The 12851-nt window shown below is 41.5% G+C and overlaps 1 gene segment (V, D, J or C); it reads right to left on the reverse strand.

Moving 5' to 3' along the window:
• Nucleotides 1-1665: 1665 nt before the first annotated feature.
• On the reverse strand, nt 1666-11432 carry LOC103172549. The segment is given in 9 exon segments: nt 1666-2180; nt 2438-2749; nt 3421-3741; nt 4466-4794; nt 9546-9606; nt 9821-9875; nt 10647-10649; nt 10879-11194; nt 11311-11432. Coding segments are annotated over 9 exon segments (1835 nt in total).
• Nucleotides 11433-12851: the final 1419 nt, after the last annotated feature.

Below are 12851 nucleotides of genomic sequence, written 5' to 3' on the forward strand. Positions count from 1 at the left end.
TTACCTGCACTTTCCTTTCGAGAGCAGCCGCGCTATGTGAAGCTATTCCTCAACACAGTAACCTTTGTGAAACTTCCCAAAACCCTCTCAGGAGCTCTTATTTCCTTTGTTTAATAAAATGCCCAGAACCGCACACTGTACACCACCCATAATCCACCCCTAATCCACCAACTTAAATTTATATTTAATTAACAGTCGATTGCCCAACAAAAATGACAGGGTCCATTTTTACTCCATTTGATATGCGCTCCCATCGACTATTACTCCAGGTTTTCCACTCGTCACTTATAACAGAAGCCGTAACTGATATTGAACTGCAATTCCACTTTTCGGCCAACTCAGCCAAGGCGTCTGTAATCTTATACAATTGCCAAAGTTATTCCTGACTGTGTCTAACAACCCTATTAGACCATCATCTCTTTTATCATGGATAGCCATGTCGATTTCACAATCGTTAATATTATTGTAGGAACCGGCACAAACGTCTCTGTAAATTAACTAAAGTAAATGAGGATTAAATTTAAAAAGGTTCATCCATAGCGCTATTGATTTTGTATTGGCTTGGGTGAGTGTGCGTCTGTGTGTGTGGTCATTCGTGGATGTGTATATATATGTATATGTGCGTGTTCCTGCATGTATGTATTTGTGTGGCGACATGGGTTGATGTAAGCGTGTGTGAGTGTCTGCCTTGGTGGATGTAAATGTGTCAAGTTGTCTGTGTAATTAATTGTAAATATGGGTATGTGAGTGTGTTTAAGTGTGCGTGGGCCTGGGTGAGTGTGAGCTGATGGGGGCCTGGATGGAAGTGGGTGTGTGTGAGTATCTGTGGGCCTTAATGGAAATCAGTGTGAGTCTGTCGTCCCCGGTAAGTGTGTGTGCGGAAATGTGTAGGGGCTTGTTTGGATGTGGATATAAGTGAGTTTGTGTGAGCCAGGGTGGATGTGTGAGTGTGTGTGAGTGTGTGTGGGACTGGGTGGACGTGAGTTTGCGTCTGCAAGTGTCTGCATGTGTGGACCTGCGGGGATGTGTGAGTGTATGTGTGTGTGGCCCCTGGGAGGATGTGAGTTTGTGTGTCTGTGTCTCTGTGTGTATGCGTGTGTGTTTGTGAACATGGGTGGACACGTGAGTGTGTGTGGGCCTGGATGGATATGATGTTGTTTGTCAGTATGTGTGGATGTGAGTTTGAATGAATGCATTTGGTTACAATGTCCATGTATGGCTAAGCTTATGTTTAAATGAACATTTTCCTGTATTCGGATCAGTTTCAGTGTGAGAAGTATATACTTTTAATGGAAATGTAGCAATAAAAAGCCGGAGTTTACGTCCGCGATGTTATTACACGTGGAATGCGATGCTATTCGGTGGGAAAGAAAATATGTTGAAAAGGAACAGGTGTAGCTTCACTGTGCTATTCTGAATCAAACTGCAAATAAAGTACAGTCTGAGTTGGGCTGTAGCAAGTAAAGTAGAATAATTTCGGACGGGTAACTTTTTTTTGGTCACCCGGGTGTCTGACACCTGCAAACCCATCACGATGATTAAGAGTGTACAAACCAACCTGACTGTCCTATTAACTTGATGCTAACATCCCCCCAAAAATGGATGTATCTGTCCTTGCTATGGAAGTTGACAGTGAAGTTAATTAATTGCAAATCATCCTCTCTGTACCTGACACATCAATGCAACTATAATCTTTATTTGAGTTACTTGTTCATGAAAACAAACAGCCAATGCAATGGGAGGGAAGCGGTTGCATAAGAGAATAGGCAACATGGTATTGAGGGACACTCATTGACAGGCATTCACGGTGTCCATCAGGACAAGGGAAATATTTACAAAACTCGGTTTACCGCTGGATTTATTAACGGATCTGGTCAGAGTCTTCATTGGGAAAGTTTCATGTCCGACCACACAGGAGTAGGAGTTTCCTCTGCCCCAGTCTCCGGCTGAGATGGACAACATGCTGTACATGGAGTAGTTGCGATCTGCACTGTCTGCCATCACATCAGTGTTCTTGTAGTTACTGCCATCAATCACCTGGTCATTCTCAGTCCACTGCACAAAGATCTCTTTGGGAGCGAAGTCCTTCACCAGGCAGGTGAGGGTGACAGACTGCTGAGCAGACAATTCTTCTGCCGACGGGAGGAGGAGATACACTGAAGGTCGTTTCACGTGCTCCACTGTTGAAAGAACACAATCGAATCAATACACTGAAAGTGGTCAATCAGAGAAAAGTTTGGAGCATAAGAGTCTGCAGAATAAGCTGAGATTGATGTGTTTTTCTGTTCAGACTGCGTTCAGCTGTTTGTAATTGCAGGTGCGAATGGGAACACGGATGTTGATTGAAATCTCTCGACAGCAATTTATTATTTGCACCCAGTGGTTTTCCTATATTCTGGAATTATAATAAACACGTAAATTATTTTTCACTCCTCACCTGTCTTCTTAAACGTCTTTTCTCTGATGGGAGATGGTATATCATCATGGCTGGCTACACAGAAGTATTCTTTACCACTGTTCCAGTCTAATACAGAAATGTTTAATTTACTGATCACTTTCTGAGGCTCAGTGGCAGAAGTTTTCCCATATCCAGACTGCAAATGTGTATTTCCTTGTGTCCAAGTCACGTTGACATGAAGTGGTGCATTAACCACGACACATGTTAGCGTTACAGAGGAATCCATCAAAACCTGTCGCTGTGCAGGTGGCAGGATATAGATCTTGACACCTCCAGAGGGATCCTCGCATTCTAGAAAAGTAAAAGAAACTTAGAAAGACAAAGAACAGCCCATTTCCAGAATTTCATATTGGGTCAAGTTAAGCAATGACCGCCCATGAAGATTCTCACTTTCTGGCTCATCTGACCGCAGATTGTTGTTTCCTAATACAATTTTCAATCGTTGATGGAATAGTTTACTGGAAAGTTGAGCAATCCTGCCTGAAGCATTGCGTGATATTTGGCCTATTGATTTCCAATTCCCTCCGACGGACAACCGCTCATGATGTAACGCATATGATGGATGAGCTTTGACTGTGTTTATATGTATATCCGCCCTGCTTGATACAAATTGTGATCAGAAAGTTCAGTGGTAGTAGATGTTGAGGAAGCGGGTGGAATATGAGCAAAACCGCCACAATCCCGTGGACCTGTGAGTGATGCCTCAGCTCCTCATGAGCAGTAGATCAGAAACATGATCTTTGTTGCTACCCACTGAATACTGCGTGAGAATTGGGGCCCGATTTCCTCATGCCGTAAAGATCAACAAAACTGGGAATAAGCTCGCTTGTGTGTTGTTCCCAGTGAAATATCCAAATGGGGCTGAAAGCAATGTATCAATAGAGCTCTCACCAGTGGACATTTGAAAGGAAACTGAGAGTGACGTTCTTGCCATGTGTACCAACTATTGCCGTGTTTCCCACCTGAGGTGATGTTCTTGACAATGATGGTGTGGGTGGGTTCATGGGAAACCTGGCAGGTATAAACCGCGCCACTCCTCCACTCTCTGGCGGGGACAGTCAGGCGGCTGCTGGTGCTGAATGTCACGTTGTCTTCTTTAACCGAGGGAGAACTCACAACACCTGAGGTGATGGGCTGCCAGTCTCTTAGCCATTTAACCCGGAGTATGTCCGGATGAAAACCAAATGCTAAGCAGACAGCAGTGGCCTGGTTGTGCCTGGTGATGTCTTCAGGGGAAGTTTGTGTGAGGATAACAACTGGCGGCGTTGGCTTAGGTACATTATCTGGAATAGATTAAACGATAGGTCATGTTTTGCTCCATGGACATAAATATTGCTATGTGAAGTTTATACCAATATTGAAAAAAAATTGAGATCAGCCACGATATGGACACTTCTCACTCATTGACCTTTCTATATTCCTAGTCAAGATAATCTTATCTTTTTTTTCCTTCAGAAAGATAGAAATTATGTAACCTACTCAATCACTGCTTTTGATATATTCCACTAAATCAGCAATCGGGAAATGAGTGTGGTACCATTAGACCGTAGAAGGTTTTCTGTGATGTCAGTGTTCAAATATCCTGGAGAAGAAAACTGAGTTGCCCATGTCTACGATGCTGATTGTTCTACCCTTAACATTAATGATAATAATTATTGCTGCGTTCCATATAGTGCCTCATCACTTCCTCGGGACGTCTCCAAGTGCTTTACAGACAATGCTGTCGTGTCAATTAATTTTTCTCTGTGGCTGAAACGAGGCAGCCAGTGGCGCCCAGGAGATACACCAACTCACTGACAACCCGGTCCCGACTTACTGCTGGATAAGCAGAGGCGAGTGATGTAAAAAAAGTGCCCAACATCTTGCTCTGTCTGGGAAACGAATCCACGTCTGTCGCTTGCAACGCCAGGGCTCTAACCACTGAGCTACAGGCCTCCGGTGTAAATATCAAAGGACACTGAGAGCCACGTTGCTGCCATGTGTACCAGCTGCTGCTGTTCCTCCTACCTGTTGGGGTGGTGATGTTCTTGACAATGATGGTCTGGGTGGGTTCATGGGACACCTGGCAGGTGTAAACCGCGCCAGTGCCCACTCTCTGGCGGGGACCGTCAGGCGGCTGCTGCTGCTGAATGTCCCGTTGTCCTCTTTAGCCGAGGGAGAGGTCACAACACCTGAGGTGATGGGTTCCCAGTCTTTCAGCCATTTAACACTGAGTTTGTCCGGACGGAAGCTGTTTATTGAGCAGACAGCAGTGGCCTGGTTGTGTATTTTGATTTCTGCAGGGGAAGGCTGTGTGAGGAACACAACTGGGGGCAATGGTTTCGGTTGTACATTCCCTGAAATACATTGAATAATACGTTATGTTACGTTAAAAATATATTGCGTTAGGTGTAATTGGTATTAATATGAAAACAGACATTGATCTCAACCATGATGTGGATACTTGCCTCTAATTCACTTATCTCTTTCAACCTTCCCAGTTCAAATTTATCTTTAGAAAAATAAACATTGCAATCTCCTCAATCGTTTTGTCTGATGCTTTGCATTGAACTCTAAGCTGAGCTTGGAGTTGGCAACTCTTCTATTCCCCTTTCCCTGTTTGTCACGGAAAATCGTTAGGTCTTCTTCTTTCGAACTGAACCGCGTGAAATGATTCCTATTCCGTTCGTATCTGCACTTTATCTCCGAGAAAAGCAGCTCTCGGGAAATGAAGGCAACAGGAATAGGCCATTAAGCTAATGTCTGTATGGCTGTTTGTGTGTGTGTGTTTGTTTGTGTGTGTGTGTGTGTGTGCATGCATGAAGATCCCATGACGTATTCAAAAAGAGATGGCAATTTCTCTCTCTCTCTCTCTCTCAATCTCTCTCACACTCTCTCTGTCTCTCCCCCCCCCCCCAACCCCCCAAACACACACATTCTCTCTCTCTCTTTCTCTCCAACTATGTCTTTCCATCTCGTTCTCTGTTTTCCGCGCCCTCGTCAACAATCCCCCCAAATAAAATCGGCCAAACTCTCTACGCCTGTTTGTGCGGATTTGCTTTACGAATCGGACTGTTGACGTTTTGGCCACAAAATTCAGTCAACGCACTTTACATTCAATCCTGTGATGCGCTTTGTGGCCTATCTCCGCCGTGAGAGGCACTGTAGCTAATGCAATGATTATTATTTTATTGGTGTGTTCATGTCTGTGTGCGTACTTGTTCCAGCAAAGCATCCCAGCTGGAGTTTGTGCTGAGACCAAGGTTTTCATACATAACGGTTTAAGGAGAAATGTAGCCTTCATATATTTGTAATCTTTATCAACGTTTGTACGGCCAGAGCTGCACTGTGCACTTGTAGCGCGCGGTGAGGAGTGCGCTTTGTAGAGCAGCTCCTGAATTGGCTCCAACGTTATAATAATAATAATAATAATCCTTGCAATTCATATAGCGCTTTTCATGTCAGGAGGACATCCCAAAGCGCTTCACAGAACACACTGTAAAGTGAATTGACTGTATATTTGTGGACGAACGCGGCAGCCAATTGCACACAGCAATGTCCCACAAACAGTCGTAGATTGAAAATGACCAATTTATTATTGTTTTTGGTTTTGGAGGGATTATTATTAGGCTCTGTGTGGAGTAAGGAAACTTGCCCAAGGTTTGGCCCTCTGCCTGGAATTGAACTCAGGTCTCCCGCTTGCAAAGCGAGTGCTCTAACCACTGAGCTACAGGACTCCACGTTAAAAAAATTGCCAGTTTAAATTTAGTATCCCAATAATGTTGGCTCAAGTGTGACTTTTGTATGAGAGAGAAATTGCTAATTTACACAGCAGAGCATCGACTTCCTTTCCCTCTCTCTCTCTCTGTGTTTATCTCTGTCTGCCTGACTGAAAAATAAATAAATAAAGAAATAAAGAAAGAAAGCAAAAAACAAGAAAGAAAGTAAGAAAGAAATAAAGAAATAAAGAAATAAAGAAATAAAGAAATAAAGAAATAAAGAAATAAAGAAATAAATCAAGAAACAAATAAAGATATAAATAAATAAATAAATACATGGATACATAGATGCATAGATACATAAATTAATAAATAAATAAATAAATGGTAAATAGATAAATAAATGAATAAATGAATAGATAAATAGATACAAATCGATATATTAATGCAGAGCTATCTGTATGTGAACCTGGTGTCAGTGACTGTGCATCGACTGTGAAGAAACTCAAAGTCACCTCCTGACCAGTTTCAATTTTGAAACACGGAGCAACAGACGGTGGTTATAACGTTAATTTTAAATCATTTCAGGCCAAAATGTTCACTGGTCTTACGCCGATTAACTTCGTTTTCAGAGTTAAAGTCGTGCGGCATTTAAAAAAACACCTCAAATAAAAATTTTGCTTCCATTTTCAAATCGTCCACTGGATTCACCAAAAAATATCGATCCAAGGATATTCAGACATGTGGATCATCTTGCGTTTTTATCCAATATTCCGAAAATTTTAAAAAATATATTTTTTCTTGTTCCGACATATACTAAAACAAGTTACTCTGTTCAGATTGGTTACAGATTCGCCGCAGCCAATTTGCCACCTGTCAGCTGCTAAGTGGTATTAAAATAGTACATTAATTATTAATAATAATAATTCATCCATTTGATATAGTGTCTTATCGACACTTTCGAGATATCTCAAAGCGTTTTACAGACTAAACTGTGAGGTGAATAGTCCGAAAAATTTCAGGGCGGAAAATATTTGTTTGACTGTTGAAGAATTTTGGTCCCTGTTAAATATTTTGTCAACACAATTGCAGAGACCATATAATGGGCAGATTCAGTGTTCAGATGAGGAATGAAGGACTCTAATCAGTGTTGTGCCCAATACAAGTCTCTCACAGGGGATCCTGTCTGATTGGTGAATGTGACCTACGGAACCTGCAACAGCTGCTGCACAGCGCTAAATACAGACGCAGAAATAACCACATTTACGAGTAATTGTGTCACACAGCTGCACCGAAAAGGTTAAATAAAAAGAGAAGTCGCTGTCTTAGGATTTGTTGTCAATGGCGCTGCATTGCATTGCAGCTGCAAAACACGTTTACTTTCATATTTCGGAATAAAATAATCATATTATTTGCCTTTCATTTAGCGCCTGATTACATCTTCGAGAATTCGCAATGCGCTGCGCAGAATACACTGCAAAACTGTTGCTGGTAAATGTGCATCTGTTTCCTCTTTCCTGCACCCACGACCATTTTATCGTCATTGATCAATAAATTTTGTTCACATCTGAGATCCCAATAAACAACTATTAATAAACAACGAGAGATCATTATATCTCTAATTTAAGATTTTGCGGAAGTGTGTAATAATCTTAAATTTACTTAAAATTTAGAGTACCGGTTCCTCTTCAGAACTCGAGTCAACCTCTTTCAGAAATCAAACCGAATTTGACGATTATTCACAATTCTCCGCGAATTTACACTTTAGCACATGTTCTCCTTACAGCCTGAGGGACAATCGTAGCCCCATCTCGCATCACAAACACAAAGTGTTTCCGTTCATTAACCCACACGTTACTCTATATTCTCTTTCTCTCTGAGAGACTGAAGGTTTCAATTACTGCACAGCAGCTCCCACACTATCCTTCCACATCACACACATAGCATTATATATGATGCAATTTAACTCGGTCACAAATCCCTGCAGCACAAACACTTACATAGAATAACTAAATCATATATTTACAGTCAAATGAGAAAAGGCCACTTTCACCCTCATCTCTGCCGACTCTGCAGTTTGAGATGATCTTCTCTGAATTCACAAATTTGGTATCACTGATCAGTGTCGCTGTGCGTTAAACATCTCAATGAACAAATGGTAAGGTTTGAACAGCAGGCTCTTGCACTGCAGCTGGATATGTTACATTGCAGCCTGCTGTGCAAACTTTACCATGTGTTTATTGAACATATCTGTGTTTTTCTACACAACGTTTATTACAAAACAGGAAGTTGATGTTTACAGATCAACAACGACCCCTTGTGTCTCTGAACACTGTGAGAAATCGAGGTCCTGTTCACTCAATCGCTGTTAAAATCAAGTGAAATGAAGTCAGTGCTTAAGGTGTCGCTGAATAAAATCGTGACCGATGTATGTGGTGCAGCTGAAGGAATGAGATTGTGAGCAACACATTAGTGCTGATAATAAAATAATGACCTTCACTATTATTTCTGTAACATTGGAGTCGATTGAGCTGCTGTATTCTCAATCACATCACTGCAATATAAACCGCTTTATTCTCAGTGTCATCCCCTACGCATACGAGTCATTCTAAATCGCAACCAATTTCCTTATGTTAAACAATGGATTTAAATACATAATAATAATAATCCTTGCATTTGATGTCGTGTTTTTCGCATCTCTTTGACGTCTCAAAGCACTTCACAGAATAGACTGTAAAGTTAATTGACTGTATATTTGTGGGTGAAACGCGGCAGCCAATTGCGCACAGCAGTGTCCCACCAAAAGTCGTGATTGAAAATGACGAATTTATTATATTACTGTTTTGGTTTTTGGAGGGATTATTGTCAGAAATTGTAAGGAAACTTTCCCAAGATTTCGTCCTACCTTGAATAGAAACCAGGTCTCTCGCTTGGAAGGCGAATACTCTAACCACTGAGCTATAGGACGCCACACAGTTATTCTCAACTGCTGTTGGAAGCGATCAGATAACATTCCCATCACTCATCCCACCACATTTCTGGCCCTAATTCCCAAAGAATGGGCACAGTTTCAAACACTTTTGCACACTTAAACACCGAAACCCAGCAGCCGCCAGTCACCGCAATAAGAAAGTCCATCAGATTGACCTCTGCTGGATCTTCACAAACCACTAGAAATATCACCAACAATTACCTAAATATTGAGAGAGTAATCCATAATGGAACAGTTGCTGTTGAAAGCAATAACAGATAAATACTTTCAAGTTGGATTAAAGTGTGAGATAGCCTGCAACACGGAGTTCATTACATTAACAAGCTGCTAAAGTGAAGAAAACGAATATATAAAGAGACCCGTTCACTGAAGTGAGTGAGTTAGTGTCTGTTCTTACCGTCAGTCACCGTCACCGCTGTGCCTTGTCCCCAGTAGTCAGGGCTGCTGCAGTCACTGTGCTGCAGTCAGTGGGCTGCTCACTTCAACAACTGCTGAGTGGGCAGACCACATAAAAACAATATTGCTGTAAGTGTTGGCTTTCCCAAACCACACACAGATCACGATATGTGTCTGTCATGTTCTGAAAACAATTGCTCGGCTCTGCGTTTACCTTTTAAATGTTTGTGTCTTTGTCAGTTTGCTGTGTTCGTGCCAAACCACGTTTCTTCTCACCAACAGGTTGAAGAATAAATCCGATGTTTTATGTCGTTTAAAATCTCGTGAAATCCTCGGGGTTCAGCAACATATTAGAAGAACCAAATCCCCGCAATTTCAGTGGGTCCCACACAAGCGAATAGTGAGAGAGATTAGCTGGTTTGTTGTTGAAGGGTTTTTGTATTGACAGTGAATGCTGTGGTTCCAGTATCACAGTGATACACAATGTGACAAAAACTGCACAAGACGGACTGACAAACACTGACGTGGAATTTGACATAAAATCTGGATCTCAGTTCAAATTCTCCAGTGAGGCCACGTGTGATGTTTAAGTCAAAATAAATTCTTATGTTCATCAGAGACTTTGGATTCTTCTTAAAGCAGCTCAGCACACCTCAAATTTGTTTCGTATCGCACTGTAATATAAATTAAACTTAATTAATTTGCTAAACATCAGGTTATTTCCGAGAATGACCCACGTTCAGTAACATTAATATGAGAGCTGTGGATGTTGTAGTGATGACAGTGATTATCATATTTTCTCTCTGGGGTTTTTGTATGAGGAGGTAACTGTGTGCAGCATTGTGATCTGTTGTATACACAGTGATACAGTCCCATACAAATACTGATCCCCCAATGTCTGCTCCACACTGACAGCCAAAATTTACTTGAAGGGACTATTCCCCTCTAACATGACACAGAGGATATAGATTAGTGTTTTGATATCCACAGAAACAGAAAGCAATTATTTCCATCACCTTGTAACAAAATGATGTTTGTGAACCGTAACATAGACAGTCTCCATTCGCAATCCTTCCCGCCTCAACAGCACAGTGTCACTCACCATCTGAAATCACAGAATAATGCAGCACAAATAAGGAATTCATTCACCCCAATCAAACCACGATTCACTGTGTAGGTTTAGTCTGAGACTAAATCCATTTTCAGCTTCTCCTTTAAACTTGGCTACAGATACAGCATTGACCCCATGGATGTCCATCAGTCAGTTTAGGGTGGGAGGGGCTGCCTTTCCTCCCCCTGTGTATTTGTAGAAGTTCAGCCCAGTTCCCTCTCACTGTGAGTAAGCTCCACAGTAGTACGTCGCGGTGTCCTCCACTCTCGGGCTTTTGATGATCAGATCGAAGATGTTATTGGAATTCTCTCTGACGACAGTGACGCGGTTTCCAACACCGGACTCGAAACTGTTGCTGGATCTGTAGTCAGAAGTCAGGAGCTTTTCCCGCTGCTTCCCGGGAAGCTGCCGGTACCAGTACATACAGTAGTAGTAGCTGTCGTGATCAAATCCGCTGGTTCTGCAGGTCAGTCTCAGGGACTGGCCGGTTTTTCCGGTGAGAGTCGGCGGCTGTGTCAGCGACCCGCTAGCCTGGACACCTGTAAGGAATAAAGCACTGAAGATGAGTGATGGTGAAATCTCCTGTCTCTGTCACATTGCAAGGAGAACAGTTCCCACACAGCAAAAGTGAGAACGTCAGAATAGTAGCACTTACAGGAGAAGGCAGCCAGCAGCAGACTGAGCGAAATGAGGAATTTCATGCTTCTCGACACTTATCAGAACTCAAACCTGTGCCGAATAACCGAGGGCCAGAGAGCAGCCGGACAGTTGGCCTCATTCCCCAGTGACCGCTATTTAACAGAGGCCACTGGGTCAGGGGTTTGAGAATCAACCAATAGATCCAGGACTGAGGGGAGTGACGTGTCACATTCCTTCTGACCTGCACAGATCATTAATCAATAATATTAACTGTATATTCTGCATTTACAGCAAATCAATATAAATGTATGTCTGAATCGTATGAGACATAGCGTTGACTCTGAATCATCTTCAATTGCTTCATTCCATGTATTTGTCAAAATGTGTGTTTTGGGGTCAATTCAAACCATATCTGCGGAAACACTATTTCAGACAGTTAGTAATAAGTATTTGGAACACGCTCCCTGAGATGATGGTTTAAGAAGAAATTATTCATTATTTTAAAAGTAAATTAGGTATTACTTTTCGGAAATAATATCGGGGAACTTAGTATGTTATTTGGAATATTATAGGTGCATTATGTGTAATATGTTCTTATTATAACAAAAATGATCATTATTCATGAAGTATTATTATAATCCTTGCGATTCATATCGTGCCTTCTTCAGTAATTAAAAGGTCGCAAAGTGTTTTAGAAAATATATTGCACAGTGGAGTGAATGTGCATTTTATGGCCAAAAATTTATATTGTTTCATATGTTGGAGGAATCCCGAACAAGTGGCATAATCTGAAATATCAGCAAGGTCATTTAGGAGTGAAAAGCAAAGCCAAAAATGTCGTGTTTATCTGGAAATCTCGCCTTCAAATGTCTGTGGACGTTGGATCCCGTCATATTTTTAAGATTGTGATGTAAAATATTTGATATTGATTGTATTAAGGGATCAGTGGCAAAGGCGGTTATTTTGACTTGAGGTTAAGACCGGCTATGATCTTAAAAAAATCCCAATGTACGTTTTCTTACTCATACTATTTCTCTCTTTTCTCCTACTATAATAATAATGATAATCCTTGCTTTTGATGTAGCGCTTTTCACCTCTACTAGACGTCGGTAAGCGCTTCAGGGAGTATGTTGTAAGGTGAATTGACCGTACATTTGTGAGCGAACTACTTTAGAAGAAGCCTCCTTTGCTAAACTGCTTTAGACGAGGCCTATTTTGGTTTCTGCTAACAACATTTATCTTTGGTCTCATGGAAAACTTATACAAATTCAGCACGAAGCACACTTCTAGAATTATTCCTTATTATATTTGTTCCCCATATTTACTGAAATCAAAAAAAGGATTGGTGATGAAGTAATGTAATGAGTGTGAATGATTTGATGTGTATATTGATGCGTTCACGCCAGTCATGAAACCATCACTTGAGTGAGAAGCCGAATGGCGAGAGCTGCTGATGGAATCTGAGCCAAGTGAAATGCAGGGACAATCACATTCCTTTGGGACGAGGGAAGAAGAAATTGAAGTAGAAAACCGACAAGAAAAATGTGATGTGAAGTT

Source organism: Callorhinchus milii, unplaced genomic scaffold (assembly GCF_018977255.1).
Source record: "Callorhinchus milii isolate IMCB2004 unplaced genomic scaffold, IMCB_Cmil_1.0 Scaffold102, whole genome shotgun sequence".
Classification (NCBI taxonomy): Eukaryota; Metazoa; Chordata; class Chondrichthyes; order Chimaeriformes; family Callorhinchidae; genus Callorhinchus; species Callorhinchus milii.